Source organism: Narcine bancroftii, chromosome 4 (genome assembly GCF_036971445.1).
Source record: "Narcine bancroftii isolate sNarBan1 chromosome 4, sNarBan1.hap1, whole genome shotgun sequence".
In the NCBI taxonomy this organism is placed as follows: Eukaryota; Metazoa; Chordata; class Chondrichthyes; order Torpediniformes; family Narcinidae; genus Narcine; species Narcine bancroftii.
The window spans coordinates 102,315,736-102,343,374 of record NC_091472.1 but is presented as its reverse complement, the minus strand read 5'-3'; the positions used below and the strand labels follow the sequence as shown (position 1 = coordinate 102,343,374).

Sequence of the window (27,639 nt, the reverse complement as noted above, 5' to 3'; positions counted from 1 at the left end):
TTTGAATGCTTTTGCAGAGCCGATCAAACATACACTACAGTCAAGGAAATAATGTATTCGATAGGATCATGGCAGTTCATTGTTTAATATAGCTAACATTTAAGCTCTTGAAGATGAGGAATACAGGCTGTCTGGAGCTCAATCTGGACACCCAAGAAAGCACTAGCAATGCAAAGCTACAGAATGGTGTGTTTTTAAAACAAAAGATTTTCTTTAAAATGAAACTCCTGAAAAAGTCTTTGAATTAATGGAATATAAAACAGGATGTTAAGGCTTCACTTACCATGTGGTGTAATAATATATGCTGGTTTAATGGGACACTTTACATTCCAGAAAGTAAGGCTACCATCTGAATGGCTACAAACAAATTGTTTTCCTTCATGATGCCAAGCCACGGAATGGATAGCCTGTGAACACATTTTCAAGTCATACAATTTATTTCAATAGAATTAGTAAGGAAGAGTTTTGATAATCACAAATATTGAATACTGATTTGAAACAGATTATGCTGAACAATGCTAATAATTTAATGTCTGGATCACTAGTCAGATGAACTGAGCAACATGTAACAAAAACAAGATTAATATATGGGTCCAGATACCAATACAAGCAACCAAGAACTCTGGCACTTCATACATTCACTCCTCTATTTCTCCCTGAACTATTTAGTCTCTCTCTGCCCATGAGTATACCTCGACACTGACCCTGTAAACAACTTCCATGCTAAATGCCATTTTCTGTCTATTTAACTCTTGATTTGGAATGTTCCTATTTGTCAAAACACAATAGCAAGTTATTCTGCATAGAGCATATGTTGGAATTTGGAAACGTAGAAACTCATGGCACAGGAAGAAACTTAACCCATGGCATCCATGCTGGCCAAAATTAGGGCATTTGGAATACTCCCTCTTGTTTGCTCTCTGGATCAAATGTTCTTGGTTACACTTCATGTGCTTACCCAGAAATTATCTTGAAAAAAAAACTACAGTATTTTTGCCTCCACCTCCCTGTCAGGCTGGGAGGTCTATAATCACTTTTGATAAGATAGAATAGTGAACTCCCATCTTTCCAAAATAAACATTTGTTTTTAATGTGATTAAAAAAAAATGTAATGCTCAGATTCTTGGAACAGGTACCTGGCAGTTCCTGAATTGCACTGTTTCCTTTTGGTTTATTAGTTCATCTCATGTCACAGTGGCAGGAGACATTTTGGTCTGATGAGCTTCTGCTCCTCTGCATCATTGTCACCCTCAACCTGGCCCTTGCTAGAATATATGTTCACAAGATAGAAGAACAAAAGTTGGCCAATCAGCCCATCAAGACTGCTCTGTCATTCTATCATGAACTGATCCATCCTCCCACTCAGCCCTACTCCCTGGCCTTCTTCTCGTAACCCTTGATGCCCTGACAAATCAAATACCTGCCAATCTCTGCCTTCAATACACCCAATGATCTTGCTTCCACAGCTTCCTTTGGCAACAAGATGCACAGACTCATAACCCTCTGGTTAAAGAAATTTTTTCACATCTCTGTTTTAAATTGACGCTCTTTTAATCTAAAATTGTGCCTCAAGTCTTAGACTCCCCTACCAAAGGAAACAAACTTTCCGCACCAACTCTGTCCAGGAATTTCAGTATTGGAAATATTTCTATGAGGCCCCCCTCATCCTTTTGAACTCTAAGGGCTGACAATCATTCCTCATATGCAAACTCTTTAATTTCTGGTATCATTCTAGTAAATCTTCGCTGAACCCTCTCCAATATGTCTTTTCTCAAATAAGGTGCCCAAAACTGTACACAGTACTCCAAGTGAGATCTCATTAATGCCCTATAGAGTTTCAACATTACATTTCTGCTCTTATTTGCTATTCCTCTAGAAATGAATGTCAACATCATATTCACCTTCTTCATCACTGACTCAACTTGGAGGTTAACCTTTAGGGTATCCCAAAATCCTTTGCACCTCCAAATTTTGAATTTTCTCCCCATCTGAATACAGTTTGGCTGTCTATTTCTTCAACTAACGTGTATGTCCGTACACTTTCCAATGTTGTATTTTATCTGCAAGCATCTTTTCCCATTCTCCTAATATATACAATTCTCTCTGCAACCTTTCTATCTCCTCAGCACCTCCAGCCCTGCAGCCTATTTTTGTGTCATCTGTAAATTTAGCCACAACGCCATCTAATCCAAATTAAATCATGTATATACAATGCAAAAATAAATAATTCCAACACCGAGCGCAGTGGAATACCACTGGTAACTGGTAGTTAACCAAAAAAGGATCTCTTTGTTCCTGCCAATCAGCCAATGCTCTACCCATGCTTGTATCCTTCCTGTAATTCCATGAGTTTTCATCTTTTTTAGCAGCCTCATGGGTGGCACATTTCAAAAGTCCAAATACACAACATCCACTGCATCTCCCCTATGTATCCTACTTGTGATCTCTTCAAAAAATTGCAGTAGGTTGGTCAGGCTTCAGGATCTGCTCCATTACTAAAAAAACCTGTTGTGAATAAAATTGATGCACCATCAATAACTTCAAAGATTAGAAATTGTAGAGAAACTGATAGGCTTTTATTCACAACTGAATGATGTCCTTCCATGCTAGTTGACTATCCTGGACTGAGATTTCTTTTAGAATCCATACTGACTTTAGAACCATAAAACACTACAGCACATAAAACAAGCCATTTGGCCCTTCTATTCTATGTCAACCATTATTCCACTCGTCCCACTGACCTGTTCCCATTCCATAACCCCCCAGACCTCTCCCATCCATGTGCCTATCCAATTTATTAAGATCGAGCCTGCATTCAGATGGCAGCTCATTCCACACTCCCACCATTCTCTGAGTGAAGAACATTCCCCTAATTTCTCCCTAAACCTTTCCCCACTCAGCTTAAAACTATGACCTCTCGTATTTATTTCCCCCATCTAAGTGGAAAATGCCTACTCGCATTCACGCTGTCTATACAGCTCATAATCTTGTAAACCTCTATCAAATCTCCCCTCATTCTTCTTCGGTCCAAGGAATAAAATCCTAACTTGTTTAGTCTTTCCCTGTAACTCAATTGCTGAAGACCCGGCCACATCCTAGTCAATCTTCTCTGCACTCTTTCAGTCTTATTGATATCCTTCCTGTAGTTAGGCAACCAGAACTCCACACAATATTCCAAATTTGGCCTCACCAATGTCTTAAACAACTTCAACATAACATCCCAACTCCTAATAGTTTGATTTATAAAGGCTAAGATGCCAAGAGCTTTCTTTACAACACCGTCTACCTGCGATGCCACCTTCAGGGAACAATATATCTGTATTCCCAGATCTCTTTGCTCCTCTGCACCCTACCATTTACTGTGTATGCCCTACCTTGGTTTGCCCATCCAAAATGCAACTATATTTTAAAATTCACATCCTCACTGCTGTATACAGGTTTCCAAACAGATACAGAGACAAATACATGCCAGCTATGGCAGGGAGTGCAGGCCATGACACCCTACAAAGCGAAGGCTGCGGTGCTTCACTATCCAATGAGATGAACAACCAAACAATGCCTACTAGAATCTTTGAAAAGACTGAGGACCCTGTGATATCTGTCTCTGTGGGCGATGTCAGAACATCATTCAAGAGGGTGAACCCTGTCAGGCCCTGCCGGCGTACTTGGCAGGCTACTGAAAATCTGCGCCAACCAACTAGCCGAAGTGTACAAGGACATTTTTAACCTCTCAATGTGGCAGTAAGAGGTCCCCACCAGCTTCAAAAGGGCATCAATCATCCCAGCCCAGTAGCACTAACTTCTACTGTGATGAAATGCTTTGAGAGGCTGGTCATGGCCAGAATTAACACGCACCTAAGTAAAGATCTGGACCCACTGCAATTCACCTATTGTCACAATAGCTCCATAGCAGATGCACTATCACTGGTTCTCCACTCAGCCCTGGATCACCTGGAAACAGCAATTCATACATGTGGCTGCTCTTCATCGACTACAGCTCGGCCTTCAATACCATTATTCCCTCAGTGCTGGTCAAGAAGCTACAAACTCTAGGCCAGGAACAATTCCAATGCCGTCTACGTTTGATGATGACACCTCAGTTGTCAGTAGAATCACAAATGGGAATAAGCAAGTGTACAGGAAGGAGGTAGATCAGTTCATTAAATGGTGTAATGTTAACAACCTTGCACTCAACAACAGCAAAACCAAGGAGATGATTGTGTTCTTCAGGAGGAAGTCAGGGGAACACGACCCAGTCCTCATCAAAGGCTCAATAGTGGAAAGGATCAAGAACTTCAAATTCCTGGGTGTGAACATCTCCGAGGATCTGTCCTGGAGCCTCCACATTGATGCAATCACAAATAAGGCTTGCCAACGACTATATTTTGTCAGGAATCTGAGGAAGTTCGGTATGTCACCAAAGACTCTCGTAAACTGCTACAGGTGTACCGTGGAGAGCATTCTGGTTGGTTGTATCGCTGCCTGGTATGGAGATGTCAACTCTCAACAAGAATAAACTTCTGAGGGTTGTTAACTTGGCCTGCGACATCACAGGCATCAGACTTCACTCTATTGAAGACATCTTCATGAGGCAATGTCTTAAAAAAAGCATCTTCTGTATCAACTTGAAATATTTAAAATAATGCTGATTTGCTGAAGCAGTTATTGAAAGTTGAAGAGCAGTCTGTTGAAAAGTTTTCTCTGATCATGTCAGATACGGTATTTGATTGTTAAGGGACTTTTATTTCAGGATTTGTGCATAGTTACTACATTTTCCCAGCTTCTTTCAACTTGCCCTAAAATTTTCAACAATGCAAAAACAAAGCAAAGTTAAAGTCTTGGAAAAAAAAATGCTGGAAATTATGAATATCATGGCTTTAATAGGATTGAAATTTAGAGTGGGGATTCTAACTATCTGCTATCACAGGAAATCTTGCGGCTTTCAGATCCAAGAAACTGTGGTAATAAAATACATCTGTGGGACAACTCTTTTGAACTGCCATCATGATCGCAGAAATAGTAAATTAGACAGCCCATTTGGAGAAGTTTGAAAATAGAGACAAGCATAATTTTCTGACATACTCATCACGTGAAGGAAATGTAAACTGACAAACATTGAATAAGAATACAAGGAAAATTACAACGTTGTTCATCAGTTCTTCAATTCACATACTGTCACAAGCATACATTTACCTCATCATAACTGTATCTGTACTCTCCCTTCTTTGATTTGAGGTCCCACAACACCAAAGTTCCAGATTCAAAACCAATTAAAAGCTGCAGAGACAAAAGAAGTTAACAAGACTGAGCAATTAAAAACTAATATATATACATTTAAAAAATCAACCTCAAGTCACTCAATGGCAAATCCATAATTACAAAGAAAATCTGATCCCTGTCCCCATCAGCAGAAGCAAGTTGAATGCTATATTTGTCCTTGGTCTTCCTAGGTTGTGAAGCTCCACATACCCAAGTCGCCACTTGTTACTTTAATGCAATATAAAGTTGTCAAATTACAAGTGGCAACTTATTTTTAGTCTCACTTTCAGTTAACGAATAACTCATTAGACAGTGTACTGGAGCTGACAATATTTAGTGGTTGATGCAGTAATGTGGCCAATACCACCCTCTTGACATAAGAAGGTTATGGAATACAAGCACATGGATAATTTAGGAAAGAATAAACAATGAAAATACATGGTTTGAATGATAAATGTGTTGAATGTAGTCAACAAAATCTACGAGTTAATGTAAAATCACAATGTCCAAGTGTAAATGGGAATCAAGAGCACTCTGCAAATAGAGTTCGTGTTTAGTATTTTCAAAGCATGATTATGGTGAGGCAGAGGTTAAGATGTTGATCTTGACAATGTTCAAGATTCAGAACCTGAACCCTTGAGACTAATGGTCATACTTAAAAAGGTGATAACAAGCAAAACAAAAACAATAAAATAAGCCAATATTAAACTGAAAGATATTTAACTGATAATTCTTTCCATAGATGTTTTGCCGAGGAAGACCGCAACATTCAATACAGGCAGCTCCCATGTTGTGGCAGTTCAGGTTATGGAAGTGAAATTGAGACATGGAATAAAATCTGCTCTTGTAAAAATTCTTTTTTTTTTCCAATTCTTGTTTCACAGTGCATGTGCTCACAATCCAGCTTTACATGACAGAGAAATCACAATAATTACTATTTTCTGGAACTGTAACCCCTCCAAAATGCAGGGGTCACTGTATGCTACATTATTATACTTTGTGTGTGTGTGTGGGTGGGGGGGGGGGTGAAATCAAATGATATCTAGACAAGGAATTCTAAAAGCAAATCATCCAACTTAAAATAATTGCAAAGAACCAACATGGAAACAAAACTGAAATGAATGGGGCTTTAGGAAACTACTGTATCTCTAAAACTAGTTCAAGAGAACAAAGGGTGGATGTGCTCAAGATGGTCAGGGGTAGTGGGTAGGGGCATCTTTAGAATTGTTAAATGGGAAATGCTTAAGAATCTTAGCACAATAGTAGAGCTTCAAATTATACCAGGACCAGAGGAGAAAACAGAATCTTGATTATCCACAGATTCACGTTAATACACTCTCGGAAACAAAATGAAAGGGAATCAAAGTTAAAGTCTCTAGGAGGGCGCCATAGCTCACAGAAAGGAAGTTGATTTTGGTCACTTTGGTTCAATCTCAACCGCAAGACATCATGGAGGAGTTCCTTTGGCCAGTATACTTGCTCAATTATCTTCAGCTTCACCACTGTTCATTTCAAGGCTGGAAATGAGGTTTACTGACGATTGTACGAAGTTCAATTTTAATAGCCAATCATAAAATGAAGCAACTGCATGCAGCAAAACCTTGCTGATATTGGGGCACGGCTGAAAAGTGGCCAAAGAGGTGCCAGCAACTGATGTACATCTCATCTCCGAGCATTGTCACAATGTCGTTTTCCATATCAATATCATGGGTGTCACCAGTGACAAGGAACAGACACTTCCAAACTAATTACACAAATTCTGCTGGAAGAATCAAGAAGAAATCAACAACTAATCTGCTCATAAGTGACACCTTGTCAAAGCCACTGTATCATCATCAAAACAGAACTCAAGGGGGATCTTCCAGGGTGATTAAAGCTCCAAAGACACTCATAATAAACAGTACTCAAGAACATACAATCACATTCATCGGCACCTCATACTCTCGCATTTTACAAGTTCACTCCCTCTGCAAGAAAACACTGCATGAATGCAGCATACATCATTTACGAAATGGACTGCAGTTAGTCAACATGGCCACTCTGACAGTACCCGTGAACATGGACCTCAACTACTGAGAAAAACAAGATCAGCATTACCCTGCCATAGAAACAAATGCAGACCTTTCACTGTGTCTGGATCAACATGGTTTTAAATCACACCCAATAGCATTGTGAGAGTATCTTCTCAAGGACAAAACAGTTTCCTTTCACTGGCTTCAAAAGAAATTAAGAATGGATATCACTGAAATTGGACTGAGTTGATTTGAAACTCATTCATCTTCTTTATCTGTATATAGCATTTTCACATGAACTATAATTGGATAATGTTCTTAAAAACCACTAATGAAAATGATGAATGTGAAAGGATGCAGAACAGCAGAACACCAGCTGCAGTCTGAATGGCAGAGCAGACTTGATGGGTCCAATGCCTTCATTCTGCTCTGACTTATGGTCTTATGACTTTACAGAAACACTATCTTGAATATCAACTTCCCAATAGGTCCGTAGCAGATGCTATCTCTCAGGCCCCCCACTCAGCCTTGGAACATCTTGCCAACAAGCACTCAAATGACAGACTACTATTTAATGACTATGGCTGCACCTTCAGCACAATAGGGACCAAACAAACACAACCCCAAATTCCATGACCTGGGCTTCAACACCCCTTTCTCCAATTGGATCTATGACTTCTTGTTCTGCAGGCTGCAATCAGTGAGGACTGGCCTCTGTGACCATCATCAACACTAGGGTCCTGCATGCTTTTGTTTTCAGCCCTCTACTATATTTCCTGTACCAAACAGCACCCCAATTCTATCAATAAATTAATGGTTGACACCATCGTCATATTCAGGATCTCTAACAACAATAAGTTGGGGTAATGAAGGGAGATAGAAGGACTAGTAGCTTGATGCCAAGACAATAAACTTTCCCTCAACATCAGTAAGTCCAAAAAGATGGTTACAGACAACTGAAAGAGGAGCACAGCTCACTCCTAAACCGCATAAACAGTGACAAGGAGGAGATAGTAGACAGTTTTCAGTTCCCAACAATTAACATCTTGACCACCCACTTTTACGCTATAACCATGAAAGCACACCACCACATCTACTACGTGTGTGCTGCCTTCAGGTGAGTAAATCCGAGGAAAGCATCCAGCCTAGATGGAGAACCTGGCTGAGTATTAAAGATCTGTGCTGACCAACTTACTAAGGTATTCACAGATATCTTCAATATCTTACTCCAGCAAGGCATGGTACCCACCTGTTTCAAACAGGCGTCAATCATACAGGTAGCCAAGAAGAGTGTAGTAACCTGCCTTAATGACTATCGACCAGTAGCACTTACATCAACAGTGATGAAGTGTTTAGAAAGGCTGGTGTTGAAGCATATCAAGTTCTGTCTGAGCGGTGTCATGGATTAATTCCAGTTCGACTATCGTAGTAACAGGTGTACGGCAGATGGCATTTCACTAGCTCTACACAAAGCCCTGGAACACTTGGACAGCAAAGATGCATACAACAACATCAACTATAGTTCGGCATTTAACTCTCAGGTCTTGAGGGGATGATGGTGTTAACACCCCACTATGTAATTGGCTCATGGATTTCCTCACCTCCAGACCACAATCAGTGAAGATTGAAAAGAGCTTCTCCTCCACAATCTCCATCAGTACCAGAGCACCACAGGGCTGTGTTCTTAGCTCCCTGCTCTACTCACTTTACACCTATGACTGTGTAGTTCGGTATGACAATAACACCATCTACAAATTTGCCGACAATACGACGGTAGTGGGTAGTATAAAGGAAGGGGGTGAGTCAACATACAGGATGTAAAATGAAAACTTGGCTGAATGGTGCACCAATAACAACCTTGCACTCGATGTCACCAAAACTAAGGAATTGATTGCTGACTTCAGGAAAGGAAAGCCAGAGGTATACAATCCAGTGATCACTGGGGAATCAGAGGGGGAGAAGGTGAGCAAATTTAAGTTCTTGGAAGTCACTATCTTGGAGGATCATTCCTAGACCTAACACACCAATGGCACTGTGAAGAAAGAATGTCAGCACCTCTACTTCCTCAGGAGTTTGCGGAGGTTTGGTTATGATACCAGAAGCCCTGGTAAGTTTCTGCAGAGCTGTGGTGGAAAGTGCACTGACCAGCTACATCACAGTCTAGTATGGGAACACCAATACCCCTGAGTGTAGAAGCCTCCAAAAGGTAGTGGACACAGCTCAAGACATCACAGGCATAACCCTTCCCAGTATTGAGTACATCTACAGGTAGCACTGCTGTTGGAGGGCTGAAGCAATCATCAAAGACCCACACTACCCAGCACATGCTCTGTTCTTGCTGCTGCCATCAGGAAAGAGGTATAGGTGCCACAAGACTCGGACCACCAGGTTCAGGAACACCTGCTATCCCTCCTCCATCAGAGTCCTCAAAGACAAACACAATCATTTAAGACTCATTTAAGACTCATTTAAGGACTCTTACTTGTGCAGTTTATTGATTTTCTTTTGTTCTCTCTGAATTGCACAGATTGTTTACAATCATTATCTGTTAACGCTGTGTATAGTTTATTTTTTGCAATAAAAATTAGTGGTAATTCTGTGGTTCCCACAGGAAAAAGGAATCTCAGGGTTGTATGTGATGTCACGTACATACTCCGACAATAAATCTGAAATCTGATCCTGAGAAGCGAGAGGAAATTTGGCATGTTACCTGTATCTATTAACAATGTCTACAGACACCATTGAAAGTATCCCATCATGGTGTATCACTGTATGGTAGGAGAAATGTTCCATCCAAGACTGCAAGAGGCTACAGAGAGCTGCAAACGTGGGTCAGGCCATCACACATATATTCCTCGACTTCATTAATATCTCACTCTACCTTGGAAAAGCAGCCAACATATTAAAAGAGTTGCCCCACACAACCACATTCTCTTCAAAAACCTCCTGCCTGTAAGAAAATTCATGAGTGCAAGATCACACACCATAGATTCAAGGACAGTTATCAGACTTCTGAATGAACCTCATGACAGTAAAACTAAGTAGTCTTTTCTCTGTACCAACTGATGCAACTCTGTATTTCTGTTATTATGCATGAGGTCTATCTGGACTGCTTGCACAATGAAATTTCTTGCTGTACATGTAATAAGAAACTTAACTTAAAGGCTTGCATGTGTTGACCTCCTCATGGAAATTCATTGATCTCAGTTTATTCTGCTTTCCAAAGGAAAGAAATCCACTTTCATTCTTGAGAAATTTCATCAGTGAAACAGGTGCTTGATACTGAAGGCAATAATCTGCTCCAATGTCAATGAGTGCTCCTTTGATTTGAAGATCTTGTTTGAAAAAAAGGTGTTCAGTGGTAGAATTGTCTGTGGTGATATTGGTGCAGCAACCTATCTTTATAAAACTGACATCAACTAGTTTTAAAACATGAATACATTATGTTTTGCAACCTTACCACCAAATTCAAACTTGAAAAAGAAAATCAAGCAACACTTTTTCCTCAAAGAGTGGAAGAACGACAGTGTTCCACAAAAAGCAGCAGTTGCCAGTTTGACTAAATTCTACATTGTACAATTTCCCCTGCAGCCGCTGCAACCGTGTCTGCCTGTCCTGCATCGGACTTGTCAGCCACAAACGAGCCTGCAGCTGACGTGGACTTTTACCCCCTCCATAAATCTTCGTCCGCGAAGCCAAGCCAAAGAAAGAAGACATTGTACAACAGAGCTTCTTTCACACTGCATTCTACTGATCTACAATTTATGAGTTACTATGTGGCATCAAACAAGGTTTACAAATTAGGAAGCAGACAAGTGTGGACTGAATGAAGTACCAAAGACAGTACACTAAACGCTGGAGTTAACTGCTTGTTCAATGAGACAAAACAAATTTCATGAGGATATTTTCAGAACTGGGCAGAGTAGCATCAAGATCTCACTTGGATGAAATACTTTGAAGTTGTGCCACTCCCATATCCAGAATATTTTCAAATGTAGTAAAGCCAGGATTAGGTTAGATTTTTGTCAGCTCAAGCCAGGATACTTCCAGGCTATACAATGACTGCTCTTGAAATCACAAGGCAATATCAATCTAAATTAGAGGAGAAGGCATTTTATTATGCCATTGTGAATTCCACAATGAAATAGCTTGGCAGGCTTTTGAGGGAATCAAGAGACTAAAAAGCCATAGAATAAAAAAAATTGCTACAGTTTTCCAATAGGCAGAAACCTGACAATCTTCCACATCTGAGAATTGGAGAGAACTGACAAAGGTGTGGAACACTAATCTAAGATATGCAATTACAGAATTGACATTCGCCTTGTGCAATTATATGCTTTGAATGTTTCAGTGCGCTTCACAGCAAATTAATTACTTTGAGTGGTCTCTGCAATAATGAAGGCAAACATCTAATTTGCAAGCAGCAAGGTCCCACCATACAGTGTGATACAAAGAACCAAAAAAATGTTTTTGGTGCTGTTGCAAGTACATAATGTGACCAGAAAATCAGGACAGTGACTTGCTTTTCTTCCAATTGGACATCTGAAAAGGTAAACATGACAATTGCTTAATTTTCATTCAACAAGCAGGACCACCACAATATTTACTGCTGTGGGTTTTCTAATTTTTGCAGCTTATTCAACCACTTTCAGAACCAGCACGCTATGAATTCATATATTCCATATTTCCAAATGATCTACAATAAGCTCAGAACCAGTCATTTATACATGCAGTTAGATATGTAGGTGGCACAAAAATACTTGCAGGATCTATGCCAAAGACTTTAAGGCTCCTCTGTGACTTCAAATGGCACATTAGATGATTATAAACACAATTTTTTCACAATTCTGCTCGTTGACTAGCAACAGGTGGATTTGGATGCTACAAATATCTGTTGGAAACTCCTGAAAATTTTGCAAATGTTTCACTGGATCAGCTTTAATTGGAAGTCTCGATTTATCAGTGACATAAACATAACACTATCTGAAAACCCGGTTAGCTAAGCTTTTCCAAAACCAGCAGACATGGAAACACAGCTGGTAAAACACATGCATTGTAGAGGCATGTGATATCTATTATTGCAAGAAAAGACACCAAATCAAACACAGCAGACTTGGATCTCTACTTTAACTGCTCTTTTGATGCTTTGCTTCAGGAAGATCAACCAGATTTTGAAGCCTCTCTAATTTAATAGAAAATATTGGAAGCAGTCCGTCCATTATTTCAAAATTTAAAATTAATGACACCATACCCTTAAAGTACAAAGCATTAGTTTAGTGGTGCTTTGACAAGACTACTGCACAAATTCTGCAGAACAAACTCTTATCACGAATACAGTTCGAAACTGAAATTGTGTTGAAAGTTCTGGAAGTTAGTACGAATACAGATAGAGAACAAACAAGCCTTCTCTGCACTGCCACTTTTTCATTAGATTTTGTCCTGAGATGAAAGGAATTTCTCACAAAAAAAGTCTGAGTTCAGAAGACTGATTTGATATTACTGAAGAATTTAAGTTTCTGAAGGATGAGAATTTATTGCTATATACACAAGTACAACATACAGATGCACCAAAATTATTTTGTGCTGTTACAGAGGTAAGATGTTCCAAAAACATGAATTAAATTACCACAAAATTCTAAGACATAAAAAGAGATAACACAAATAAAATGAAAGATAAATAAATATTCATAGCTGCAGTTAGTACAAGAAAAAATGTAACATTTCAGTAGTGCAGTCTCTGAGTATGATAGTTCATGGTTTAGGTTGTATGGGGAGGTTCAAGAGCATTATAGCTGCTGGAAAAAATCTTACACATTTCATGCATTATTCTGGTGGTGTTAGAATGTAGAACAAACAAGCTGAGGAAAATGTATTTCTTCTCGCTGAAGATTATGAATCTTTGTAATTCTCTATCCCAGAGACATTTACAAAGTCAAGACATTTACAGAACTCTTGAATCAAGAGTTTTGAGGATCATCCTAGCACCAATCAGATCAGCCATGCTCATATATAAATGTTGGAGCAAGTTTGTGTGCAATGGCCTGTGCTTGCTAAAATTCTTCATTTCACACATCTGCCTGAAAGTGAACTGAACACAATGTTAAGCATTCCACCAAAAGCTATATATTTCCAGGACTATACTATACAATGATGATTTAACCATTTAAAACAGACACAGGTTGCTATTAAAGAAATTAGAAAGAAAAAAAAGAGTCTGTTTTAAATACCCAGGTTGGAACACAGCAAGAAAGGTGGAATGGGCAGAAATGAGTGCAAGACATTCAGTGAATTCAATATGAATGGTACAGCACATGCAAAATCCAACTGCCACAACAGTTTTGTACATTACATTACCACGGATGAAAATTTGAACAAGTTATCCTTTGCGTGAATCATATACCTTGCCTTCATCCATTGGGTTGTCACTGATGTGCACAATGAGTCCCGGGTGGGTTTTTGATGATCTGCAATTAAAATACTTACTTGTAAAAAGGGGAAAATATCGTTGCACAAAGTTTTCAAAAAGTACACAAAATGGTTATTATCACACATTTATTGTCAGCAATTGCAAACAGGTTCTGAAAATTAAAAGAAATAAAGATATTAAATTATTCAGCTTCCTGTAGTGTTATTTTGAATTCCATGGCTTTAAGAGATACTGATTAAACATCCTTTTCCTACTCATCCCAGAACTTGTGACTAAATTATTTTTAAATATAGCTGCAGAAGCAGATATTTGAAAACATATTCTGAATCTATGAGATCTCCAGTTCAAGCATTTGTTAATTTGGACAAAAATATTCAATGTAATGGAGGAATTGGTGTCAATACAAAAAACTGACCACAGGCCAAGAGCAACAGCTGCTGGTCAACAAGCTGAAAAACCAGCTGGACAGCTGACCAATCAATCAGATGATCAGTCCAACACACAGACCAACAAGACTGTTTTGAAAGCATAGAGCTTTCATATGCCTGGAGAGATAGCATACAAAAAATTGTAAATACAGACAAAAAAAGCTTGATTAATAGAGCATCGTTTAGACCAGAAATCATTGCAAGGTTGAATGGAAAAGTAGTAAAAGCTTAGTAAAAAGGCAGGCTTTAAATATGTTATTAATGTAGTGGGATACACATGTTTTAAGAGAATTCTAATTCCAAAGCATAGTTCCTAGACAGCTGGAGTTTAGACAATCAAGTAATAAAAAATCAAAGGAAAAAAAGTGTTTTTGGAATTGGAGGTCATTCTAGTAAGGCAAGACTTTAAGAAAGCTAAATAAGGATGAGAATTTTATAAATGTGTGACATCCCAAGAAACAAAGTCAGGGTAATTCAGAAAAGGTACTGGTGACAAAAGTGCAAAACTAGAATGAAGACACAAAAACCAAATGTTTATTGAATAAATTGGAGTTAATGGCAAGTGAAGAATAAGTGAAGAGCAAGCAAGTTTGCAGTGATAACAGCAAGACGGACTGGTCTAACCACGAGTGGATTGTGGAAGGAGTGGAGCACATTTCAACAATGGAGAAAATATGATAAAATTTTATTAATCAGAAATCAGCTGGGGCAGAGAGGAATGTCATTTATAGAGAAGTAAATTGGCAGATATGGTCAATATGATGGGCTTGTTACAACGCCAAGAATCCAAATAATCTGACTCGGCTTCATACAATTTCCAGGGTTGGAATGAGGAACAGTATAGTAGTGAGCAAAGACAATGTTTCCCAGTTTTAAGGAATTTTTGATTATTCTGATTTTCTGACCCTTCATTTTATAGAGTGCACAAACAAGTCAATAACTTGCTTCAGATTCCACAAGTTTAATTTTACTTCACCGTGTTTAGGGCCTTGATCAAACGCTTTATTAATCCACATAAATAATATCCATGGATATTCCCTGTCTGCTACATCAGTAAACCCCCAAAAAATTAAATCAGTTTGTCAGACATTACTTATCTATCATAAATAAATGCTTGTCAGTGTTCAAACATTTTATCCTTAATTACAAACTAACAATTTTCCAACTGTTTATTATTTCTTTGTTTCTCTCTAGTTTTCTAGGAAACTTGTTTGCATGTTGTTTCTAATCTAAAGGAGTTGTTCCCAATTCAAGAAAATTTAGCGAAAAGTGTAATGCAGATAATATTTTCATCAAATTCCTTCAAAAAGCTTTGATTTAAATATAGGCATTTGTCACTTGCTATTTTCCTCATACAGTATTAATTTTGCCAAGTTCCTTTCTCTGATTTTGTAATTTTTTGGCTTGTTAACTTTTTGTATTGAAAGAAATCAATAAATATTACCATCATTTTCTTTTTTATTAGACTTTTATCAATAAGTTTTAAGGCCAAAGCCATGATCTTCTTACAAAATCAACTGTAAAATAATTTTTATCTTGATATTGCTTTGGTATTTAATTTCCCCATTCCCCTTTCCTAACTCATTGTTTTGTCATCCCTTGCTTTTCCACACATCTTTTCATGATGCCATTACTTTTCTATTTGTATGGATTTTATTTCAGTTATTTTTGCCTGACTTTTCTCATCCCCCTTTTTGTTTTACAGGTACACGATCCTTTATCTGGACATCTAAAATGCGGAAAGCTCCAAAATCTGGCAAGTAGGGACCGGCGGTTGGGGGAAGTGGCCGAGGGACCGGCGGTCGGGGAGGTGTCCGAGGGACCAGCGGCCGGGGGAGACTGCCAGGCGGCCAAGGGACCAGTAGTCGGGGGAGACGTCCGGGTGGCCGAGGGACCGGCGGTCAGGGGAGGCGGCTGGGGGGGGGGTCGAGGGAGATGGCCAGGCGGTCAGGGGAGGCGGCCGAGGGACCGGCGGTCAGGGAGGTGGCCGAGGGACTGGCGGTCGGCGGAGGTGGCCAAGGGACCAGCGGTCGGGGGAGGTGGCCGAGGGACCAGCAGCCGGGGGAGACTGCCGGGTGGCCAAGGGACCAGTAGTCGGGGGTGACGTCCGGGTTGCCGAGGGACCGGCGGACAGGGGAGGCGGCTGGGGGGGGTCGAGGGAGACGGCCGGGCGGTCAGGGGAGGCGGCCGAGGGACCGGCGGTGGGGGGAGGTGGCTGAGGAACCAGCGGCCAGTGGGGGGGACTGCCGGGCAAACAAGGGACCAGTGGTTGGGGAGGCTGGGGGGTAGAGGGACGCGGCTGAGGGACCGCGATCGGGGAGGCGGTCGAGGGACCATTGGTTGGGGGAGACGTCCGTCATCGGAGGGACCAGCGGTCAGGTGAGGCGTCTGGGCGGCCGAGGGACTGGCGGCCAGGGAGACAGCCGAGGGACCACGGTTGAGGGAGGTGGCCGAAGGACCCGCGTTTGGGGGAGACTGCTGGGCGGCTGAGGGACCAGCGGTTGGGGGAGGCAGCCAAGGGACCGCGGTTGGGGGAGACTGGAACGGGGTGGGGGTGGATACAGCAGCACAATTTTGGTGGGCTTTCCGAAATCCAGAAAAATCCAAAATTTGGAGCACACTGTCCCCAAAGGGTTCCAGATAAAGGATTGTGTATCTGAATTGGCAAGAGTTCTTGCCCCTCACAGACATAACTGAATTTTGCATATAATTTATTAGTGAACACCATTTACTGCAATCTTATCTTGTCAGATTAGCAGAGATTACTGCAGTTTATCATTGCAATTTCCCCCATGCACTGCCTGACCCACCAACTTCCTCTAATCGCTCACTGATGTTACCAAACTGGCGCTAATAGCACATCAGAGCCCCACATGAGCACAGAGCAATTTTTTTTCCCACTTGTGACGTCATGCGGGCATAGAAAATTTTTCGGATAACTGAGAATTTTGGTAAAGTAGTTTTTGGATTATTGGAAAAGTACTGTACAAGTGATTCTATAATCTGATCCTTTTCAGTCTGCATACTTTCCTTCAAATATTTCACATTCAAAAACCACATTATACATGTATCTCATAAAACTTCCCGTGGATTGCATGCATCTGTACTGGAAGACATATGCATGCAATCCATGAGAAATGTGGTGATCTAATCAAGGTGTTGAAGATTTTTCAATATCAGAGGTTAGAAAAGATCAGGTGCATACAAAGGGGTAGAAAGTCAGAATTAGAAATGGGCCATTCTCTGCATTTCTTTACATAGAAAATAGTGGAAATCTGTAATTCTCTCCCCCAAAAAGTTAAAGTAAGGTCTTAAGAAAATTCAAGTCTTAAGACAATTCAAAATTGGAACAGATTTTTAGAAGGGAAATTAAAGTGTAAAGAGAGTTAAAGTCAGGTCATGCATTGTTTAATTAAACAAATGAGCAGGAATGAACATGGCTGAAATACTCCTTCCTCTTTCTGTGATTAAATAGTTTTATGACAGGAGCCTCACTGGCAGCAGAAAATATAGCAGTGATAATACTAACTGTGTAGCAGTCAGTGCAATGCCAGCTATCAAAACCAGGGTAGAATCCCATGCTGTCTGTTTGTATGTTCTCCCCATGTTTGCATGGGTTTTCCCTGGGGGCTCCGGTTTCCTACTACTGTTCAAAAACACACTGGGGTTTTAGTGTTATTGGATATAATTGGGCAGCATGTGCTCGTGGGCCGAAAGGGCCTGTAAGTCTAATTTTTAAAAAAATCTATAGCTGCCAATTGAATTTAAAAAAATCACATCCTGGGGTCATGTGTTTGAACTCACCCCCCACGCAGCCCTTCTTTCAAATATTTTGGATGAGTGAAAAGATACGTTTTTCAATCAAACAAAACTCATGAAACTTTGTACATGCAAGAACTCAAATTGTTTTCACCTTGCAAATAAGATTAGAAAAACAAACCAACAAAAATAGTTTCTGTTTGACACAGCAAGTTAATGAACAAGGACCAGGCTGTGAAATGTTAAACTTTTGACAATTTACTCAGCTAGTAGACATAGATAAAGACACATATGCCTTGCCAGAGATAACTTATTTTCATGAAGAAAATGTAATCTATCAGCCATCCAAAAGAATGAAGCACTTACAGTTCAATGGCTTTATTCCACATAATGACGTAGCCTGAGAGTGTGAAGGACTCCACATTGACAATGTGTACGTTCCCTCTTTCTGTGCCAACATACAACCATTTACTCTGGAAGGGCAGATGGCAAAAAGTTATCCTGCAGAGAAGAAAAATATTGACTGAAAATCCTTTTCATATGTAATACATTATTCATGCATGTAATTAAAGATATACAATTAAAATAGTGCCTAACCCCATTTTAAATGGAAACATGACCATGTTTCTTAGGATTGATATTGTGGTGGCTGCAATTGAAGACAATGTTCCACAAATCAAAAGGGTACATATTTTGAATTTTAGTGAAAATTAATTTCACGAATGAATGACCTTGACATTTGTTGTAAAAACTGAACATTCAAGTGTCGGCCAGACCAGTGAACTTGCAATCACCACATTGTGTGGTACCAAAGTTCAGATTTATTGTCAGAGGACATACTGTAAGCGACATCAAATGCAACCGAGATTCTTTGTCCTGCAGATCAGACAGAATTTCTATTTATCAGCAGTGTTTAAAAAAAAACTGTACTCCAAAAAAGATACATATGCAAAAGAGAGAAATAAAGAAAGAAATGTTAACAAACTGTGCAGAAAATAAATATTCAACAATGAATTATGTGCAAAGAGTCCTGAAATGAATCTCTCATTAGCTGCTTTCAGGCAGAATAGCTGGGAGAATGCAGATCCAGAGCCGGCTGCGGGTGTGTGTGAAGAAACATTCAGGTGGCAGTACTGAAAGCGCTGTTCTGGCACCCGAAAGGTCCACAGCGGGGAGAGGCACCGCGGAGCAAACACCGGCTCCTGTCGACTGTGGCCATAGTCCCGCCAGCTTTCATGTGCCTAGGGAGAGCGCTCAGAAGCGGAGAATCCACCTACCTAAGGAGGGTTGGGTAAGTATTCCTCGGGTCAGGGTTCTCCGCTTTCAGGTGACCTCCAAACAGCCACATTTGGGTATTTTAGGTGGCTTTATGTTGGGGTATTCTGGCCACCTGAAAGCGGCTTTTGAGTTTATTGTTGAGGAATCTAATGGTGGAGGGGTAACGACTGTTCCTGAACCTGCCATTACGAGTCTTGTGGCACCTATACCTCTTTCCAGCTGGCAGCAACAAGAAAAGAGCATACCCTGAATGGTGTGGATACTTGATGATCGCTACTGCTCTCTGATGTCAGCGTTCCATGCAAATTTTCTCAATTGTGGGGAGAATTTTGCTTGAGATGTACTGGGCTGTGTCCATTACCTTTAGCAGGGCTTACCATTCAGAGGTATTGGTGCCATCATACAATGCCGTGGAACAGCCAGTCAGCACTTTCCACAACACATCTGTAGAAGTTTGCCAAGGTTTTCGTTGTCGCATCAAACCTCCGCAAACTCCTGAGGAGCGAGTCGCTGACCTACTTTCTTCACAATGACATTTGTGTGTTGTGTCCAGGAATGGTCCTCAGAGACAGTGACTCCCAAGAACTTATTTGCTCACCCTTTCCGCCTCTAATTCCTTAATGATCACTGAATTGTACACCTCTGGTTTTCCCTTCCTAAACCCAACAATCAGCTCCTTGGTTTTGGCATTTAATTTAATTGCACTCTGGACTTGCGCAGCTAACCAGCAAATTAAACTGATATTCATGACTCAGAATAACCAGAGAAATTAGTCCAATGAGACATCAAGAATACAAGGAATACAATCAAAAATTGCACGTTCTATCTGGATGAGAGTATGTTCCACATCTGGATAAGAGAACATTGCACGTTGATTAAAAGTTATGTGGGGTAAAATAAGCCCTTTGAAATGGATCTTTTCCGATAATTTTACCCAGTACAATAAATACTGCAGAGGTCATCACCATCATCCACTGCAGTCTCCTAATTGTCTGTATCACAACTATGATCTTGTAGCAGTAAGCATCACAAGTCTCAAAAGTATGACTCCCTCTCAATGATTCTACAGAACAATTTTATATTTAAATTTAGACATATAGCAAGGCAACAGGCCATTTCAGCCCACAAGTCCATGCTGCCCAATTAACCTACAACCCCTCGTACGTTTCAAATGGTGGGAGGAAACCGGAGCCCCCAGGGAAAACTCACACAGATATGGGTGAACGTACTAACTCCTGATAGAGAGCACATGATTTGAACCCCAGTCCCGATTGCTGGCGTTAACTGCTGTGCTAACCATGCTGCCCAAATGTTAACAATGTTAATAAAATGTCTTTCGCATATATTGTCAAAAGCAAACTGGATCCAGATTACCACATTATGGAAGAGGAACCTCTGTTGTTTAGCTAGCCATTGACTGCATGAAATAAGCCAATTATTTCACCCAGAAAGCCGAGAAATTTGTAGATGCATTTGCTATGTCAAAACAGCATAAACCCCGATTTGAAACATGGTCCCTAAACTTACTGGTAACTAAAGTTTTTAGTCTAAACCTTTAAGTTAAGAAAAATTAGATTTGTCATTAAGAAGTCAAATAATAACTTTCAAAAGATGTGGGGCCCATTTATGGACTGTTATCATAACCTAAAAGAATTAAGGTTGTTCTGAAGCTTTGGTACTACGCTGTCCATTTCCAGGTTGTTGTCACTTGATTCCTACATGTCAGGTAAGTGGTAGGAGTTCTGAATTATAAAGTTTTTTGGGGTATTTTTCCTTGAATTTTACAATACAATATACTGTTCAATTGTGGATAATGTAAACATCAAAGAAATGTTTTAAAAAGAAATAATAGGTCCCTGATTAATTTTACATGGGAAATGTTTAGAGTCACACATTTATGTGAATGTACAAACACCATCTTAATAGTTCAATTTCGAACCATAGAACATGACAGCATTGAAACAGGCCTTTGGCCTTTCTTGTCTTTGACAAACTATTATTCTTCTAGTCTCACTGACCCGCACCCAGCTCATAATCCTCCATATCCCTCATCCACATACCTATCCAAATTCTTTAATTTTAAAATTGAGCCCACATTTACTACTTCAGCTGGTAGCTCATTCCACACTCCCATTACTCTCTGTGTTAAGAAGTTCCCCCAATGTTCACCCTTAATCCACATCCTCTGGTTTGTATCTTGCCTACCCTCAGTGGAAAAATCCTACCTATATTTACTCTGCCTATACCTCCCAAAGAAACAGGCACATTCGGCCCTTCCAGCTAATGCTGAACCACATTTTTTGCCTAGTCCCACTGACCTGGACCTAGTCCATCGCCCTCCATACCTCTCCCATCTAGGTACCTGTCCAAATTCTTCCTGAATGTTAAAATTGAGCCCACATTCACCACTTCAGCTGGCAGCTTGTTCCACACTCACACAATTTTTTATGTGAAGTTCCCCCTCATATTCCCCTAAACTTTTCCCCTTTCACTCTTAACTATGTCCGCTGGTTTGTATCTCACCTACCCTCAATGGATAAAGCCAATCTACATTTACTTTATCTACTCCCCTCATAATTTTAAATACTCCTATCAAATCTCCCCTCAGTCTTCTGCACTCCAGTCATAACCTGTTTAACCTTTCCCTGTAACTAAGTTCCTGAAGTCCAGACAACATCCTAGTAAATCTTCTCTGCACTCTTTCTATCTTATTGATATCTTTTCTATAGTTAGGTGACCAAAACTATAAATAACAATATAAATACACAAAATAATTGGCATCACCAAATTGTACAATTTACCATAACATCCCAACTCCTATCCTCAATACTTTGATTTATGAAGGCCAATATAGGCAGTCCCCAGGTTATGAACGAGTTCTGTTCCTAAGTCTGTCTTTAAGTCAAATTCGTAGGTAAGTTGGAACAGGTATATGTGGTTCTTAGTTAGCATTTTTAGTGTCAGTTAGTTAAATATTTATAGTATTTTAGCCGACTGAGACAAAGAAACACGCACACACTCAGTGTGGGAGGTTAAACTCTGAGATATATTGAGGCTGGAAAGGCTCCTTTAAGACAGTTGGAGCTCCCACCATTTGTTTGATTGGCTGACATCAGCCGCATGAGTAACAATAGCGGGCGGGACATTCTTGCATGTGAACACCCTTCTTCCCCAGTTAGCTGGGCAGCTTGGCCAGCGCCATTTTAGGGCTGCTGGTTTTGTACTGCTCCAGCTTTCACTGTGTTAAGGGATGCATTACAGTGTGTTATGCTGCTGTTTACTACCGCCCGCGCCGCGCCAAGTGCCGGCTCGATCTCAGTGGCGGGCCGCCACAGTATATATTTTATCTTTTTATGCAAAAAAAAGAAAAAAGATCACAATTAAAAGTTAACACTTACTCTTTTTCCATCGATGTCTTGAATACCAAAGGGGCATTCGTGAGGTAATATTATGCACATGCGCATCATGTGTGATTTGGGGCAAATGTCTGTTCATAAGTACGAGTTGTCCATAAGTCATAGATTTGTAACACAGGGGCTGCCTGTATACCAAAAGCTCTCTTTGCAGCCCTATCCACCTGTGACGCTACTTTCAGGAAATTGTGTATCTGTATTCTCAGATCTCTCTGTTCTACTGCACCCCTCAGTGCCCGACCATTTACCGAGCATGTCCTTTCTTGGTTGTCTTTCAAAAGTGCAACACCTCACACTGGTGAGGTGCCATTTTTCAGCCCATTTTCCAGCTGATCGAGATCCCTCTGCAAGCTTTGAAAACCTTCCTCACTGTCCACAACACTTCCAATCTTTGTGTCACCTGTAAACTTGATTTAATTTACCACATTATCATCCAGATCATTGATATGAGTGATAAACAACAAAGGTCCAAGCACCGATCCCCGAGGCACACCACTAGTCACAGGCCTCCAATCTGAGAAGTAATCATTCACATTCATTCTCTGCCTCCTCCTGTGTGGCCAATCGAGTTTACTACCTCACCAAGAATACTGAACATATGAACTTTCCTAACTAACTTCCCATGTGAGATCTTGTCAAAGGCCTTACTGAAGTTCATGTAGACAACATCCACAGCCTTTCCTTCATCAACTTTCCTGGTAAACTCCTCAAAAAACTCTACAAGATTAGTTAAACACATCCTACCATGCTCAAACCCATGTTGACTATCCCTAGTCAGTCCTTGACTATCCAAATATGTGCATATCCGATCTCTTAGAACATCCCAAAATCCTTTTCTTGATTTACTTGATTCGCTTACATTTTCTTGAACATGACAAGGAAAACACCCTCGCTTAAATAAAGTTCATCTTCAAAAACTAAAATGAAATGTGGATTGGTATTTCCTAATTTTAGATTTTATTATTGGGCAGTCAATATAAGTAATTTGCTTCTTTTTTTACATTTCGATAAATTAGTTGATGGGTAGAAATGGAACTGTATTTCACTAAAAGCACAACTAGTGACTTTTTAAATTCTTTTTATATAAACTGACTGATAATCTGATAATGAGACATAGTTTGAGAACATGGGCACAATTTAGGAAGATTTTTGGATTTCAAACTTTTTCTCTTACCACCCCTATTTCATTTAACCATCTTTTTCAACCTTCTTTACTAGATACTGTTTTTAAGGACTGGCATAGATTAAGTATTAAATGTTTTAAAGATCTTTTTATTTGAAAAATTTTTGCTTCCTTTGAACAACTGGTGATAAAATTTAACTTATCAAACACTCATTGTTTTAGGTATTAACAAGTTAGACATTTTGTCCAATCAAAGATCCCTGACTTTTCACAAATTGCTGACTCAAATATTCTTGATTTACTTTTTGATTTACAGCTTTCTCGTAAAGGTTCAAAATCAATTATTTATAACAATTTTCTGGACTTAAGAATAGCCTCATTAATTAAGATCAAGAACGATTGGGAGCAGGAATTGAATTTATAATTTTCGAATGAGGGTTGGGATTCTATTTGCAATCTGATTAATACTACCTCCTTTTGTGCACGACATTGTTTGTTGCAATTTAAAGTGGTCCATACAGTCCATATTAAAATTATCTTGTTTTATTCAGATATAAATCCTCAACGTGACAAATGTAAGATTTTTTAAATTTTTAAAAAATTTTTCACACTATGAACCATATTAACCAAAATACACACAAACATTTCCCTCTTGAATATCCAGTGTCATTTTCTCCCCTTTTTCTCCCCTCTCCTCTCCCTCCTTCCCACACCCCTCCCCACCTACTAAACGTTAAACATATACAATACAATAAACCCATTAAACAATGTCATCACACAATGAAGATAAACAAGAAAATTGTGTCATCTACTCTTACACACTGGGTCAGTTCATTTCGTCTTCTTCTCATTCTATCATTTTAGGGGGTGGAGGTCCGCGGTAGGCCCTCTCTGTTGTGTTCCATGTATGGTTCCCAAATTTGTTCGAATACTGTGACTTTATTTCTTAAATTATATGTTATTTTTTCCAATGGAATACATTTATTCATTTCTATGTACCATTGCTGTACTTTCAGGCTCTCTTCTGATTTCCAGGTTGACATTATACATTTTTTTGCAACAGCTAAGACTATCATAATAAATCTTTTTTGTACTTCATCCAGTTTGAGGCCTAGTTCTTTACTTCTTATATTACTTTGATTTTATATTCCTTCCAGAGATCTTTCTTCTGTCTATTTGCAGATGACATCATAGTATACTTCACAGAACCAGAATTATCAATAAAAGAATTACATAAGAAATTGAAGGAATATGGAGAAATATTGGGGTACAAGATCAACGCAAACAAAAGTGAAGCGATGCCAATGAATAATGCGGATTTCACAAAGTTTAAGAAAGAATCACCATTTAAATGGCAAACACAAGCAATCCGATACCTAGGTATTAGACTAGATAATAATCTAGGCCATCTGTACAAATTATCAGCTATTAATGAAGAAATTACAAGATGGCTTAGAAAATTGGAAAGATTACCACCAACACTGATAGGAAGGGTAAATTGCATTAAAATGAATATCTTCCCAAGGATACAATACCTATTTCAATCGTTACCAATTCCCTTAACAGAGAAATTCTTCAATGAGCTAAAGAAAATAATAAGGAAATTCTTATGGAAAGGGGGGAAACCGAGGATAGCACTAGATAAATTAACAGAATGGTACAAAGGGGGCTTACAGCATACCAAACTTTAAGAATTATTATTAAGATATCTAACAGATTTTTATCAAACAAGGGAAAAACCAGATTGGACCAGGTTAGAGCTAGATAAAATAGGGAAGAAGGTACCAGAACATAGACTTTATAAATGGGATGAAAAACTGGTGCAACATAGAAGTTCACCTGCACCATTTGCTCAACATTTGGAAGAAGATTCACGTAGAAAGGGGAAAAAAAACAAATTACCAACTACCAAAATTATTATTGACGCAAAATCAACTAATCCCTTTCACAATAGATAACCTTTCCTTTAGAGAATGGGAGAGAAAAGGGATCAAAAGAATAGAAAATTGTTTTTTGGGAAATAATTTATTATCTTTTGAACAAATGATGTATAAATATGGTATATCTCACGGTACAATGTTTGCATACCACCAATTGAAAACCTACTTAAAGGACAAATTGGGGAGCAGGCTGAGGTTACCAGAAGGAAGCAGCTTTGAATATGCGATTACAGACACAATGATAATTAAAAGATTTATAACAAACATGTACATCAAGCTGCAAGAGAAAAAGAAAGATGAAATAAGCTGTAAACCCAAACAAAAGTGGGAACAAGATCTAAACATAAAGATAAAAAATGAAAAATGGAAAAAGCTATGCTCTGGAACTATGAGAAATACAATAAACACGAGGTTACGCATGATACACTATAATTGGTTACACAGGCTATACACCACGCCCCAGAAGTTAAATAGATGGGACACAACAGTATCAGACAGATGTTTTCACTGTAAGAAGGAAACGGGAACAACAGTACATGCAATTTGGGCATGTGAGAAAGTGGAAAAGTTTTGGGAAGATCTAAATCGGGTATTAAATAAAATCACAAAAAGCAACATACCAAAAAATGTAAGATTGTTTGAATCTTGATTGATTCACATGTTCTGGTCTTCCCTAGTTCAGAAAAATTTTGGAAAGACATCTTTCAAACTAAATCTGACAGGAACATACAAACTTTGTACTCTCAAAATTGCACCTTTGAACGTCATCCACTTACCCCGCACATCCTTGCCAGAGAAAAATAATCACGATCCACACATTCCAGATCCTTTCTCATTTCCTCAAAATTGCCCTTTCTCTAATTTAGAATCTCAATGCGCAGTCCAGAGCTATCTTTCTCCATAATTAACTTGAAACTAATGGCATTATGATCACTGGATCCAAAATGTTCCCCAACACGTACTTCTGTCACCTGTCCTGCCTCTTTCCTCAATAGAAGATCCAGTACGGTATTCTCTCAAGTTGGGACCTTTATATTTTGTTTTCAAAAAATTTCCTGAACATATTTAACAAACTCCAAGTCATCCAGCCCTTTTACAGTATGGGAGTCCCAGTCAATATGAGGAAAGTTAAAATCTCCTACTATCACAACTTTATGTTTCCTGCTGCTGTCTGGTATCTCTTCAACCGATTTTCTTCTCCAATTCTCGCTGACTATTGGGCAGACTATAATAAAACCCCATTGGTGTGGTCATACCTTTCCTGTTCCTCAGCTCCACCCATATAGCCTCAGTAGATGAGCCCTCTCGTCTGCCCTGTCTGAGGACACCTGTGATATTTTCCCTGATGAGCAATGCTGCCAGTCCTCCCCCTCCTGCAACCAAGTTTCAATCATGCCACAATGTCATAATCCCACATGCCAATCCACGCTTTCAGCTTGTCTGCCTTTCCTACAAAACTTTTTGAACCACTGAATGCTATAGTACAGAAAACAGGTTATTCAGCCCTTCTAGTCTATGCTGACCATCACTCCACTAGTGCCATTGACCTGCTCCCATTCTATAATCCTCCAGACCTCTCCCATCCATGTATCGATCCAATCTAAAACTCAAGATCGAGCCCGCATTCACCGCATCAGATGGCAGCCAATTCCACTCTCCCACCACTCTGAGTGAAGAACTGTCACCTAATGTTCCCCCAAATCTTTCCCCTTTCAATTTAAAACTATGAATTCTCATATTTATCTCCCCCAATCTAAGTGGAAAAAGCCTACTTGCATCCACTCTGTCTATACCTCTAATAATCTTGCAATTGAAATAGATGCCTGAGAAAATTTCTGCCACGTACAACCTTTTGATTTCTGACACCACATGCAATCTTCACCATCTTTTTCCTCCCCACTCCGCTATCTGCTCCGGCACTCTGGTTTCCATCTTCAGGTGCCCAGCGCTGCGCTACCACCTGAATGGCAATTCCACAGGCCCGCTTCCGCTTCTGCAGG

General features: G+C 39.6%; 1 protein-coding gene across 4 annotated transcripts in view; it reads right to left on the bottom strand.

The window, feature by feature from the left end:
* The window catches only part of stxbp5a (syntaxin binding protein 5a (tomosyn)), a 232,866-nt gene that overhangs the window by 125,987 nt on the left and 79,240 nt on the right, over positions 1-27,639 (bottom strand). For all 4 annotated transcript variants that reach the window (XM_069932249.1, XM_069932252.1, XM_069932250.1 and 1 more), the window contains exons 5-8: positions 18,252-18,386; positions 13,672-13,735; positions 5,194-5,277; positions 284-407 (exon numbers count right to left, since the gene is read on the bottom strand). In XM_069932249.1, the coding sequence (XP_069788350.1) occupies positions 284-407; positions 5,194-5,277; positions 13,672-13,735; positions 18,252-18,386 (407 nt within the window). The remainder of the gene's footprint in view (positions 1-283; positions 408-5,193; positions 5,278-13,671; positions 13,736-18,251; positions 18,387-27,639) is intronic.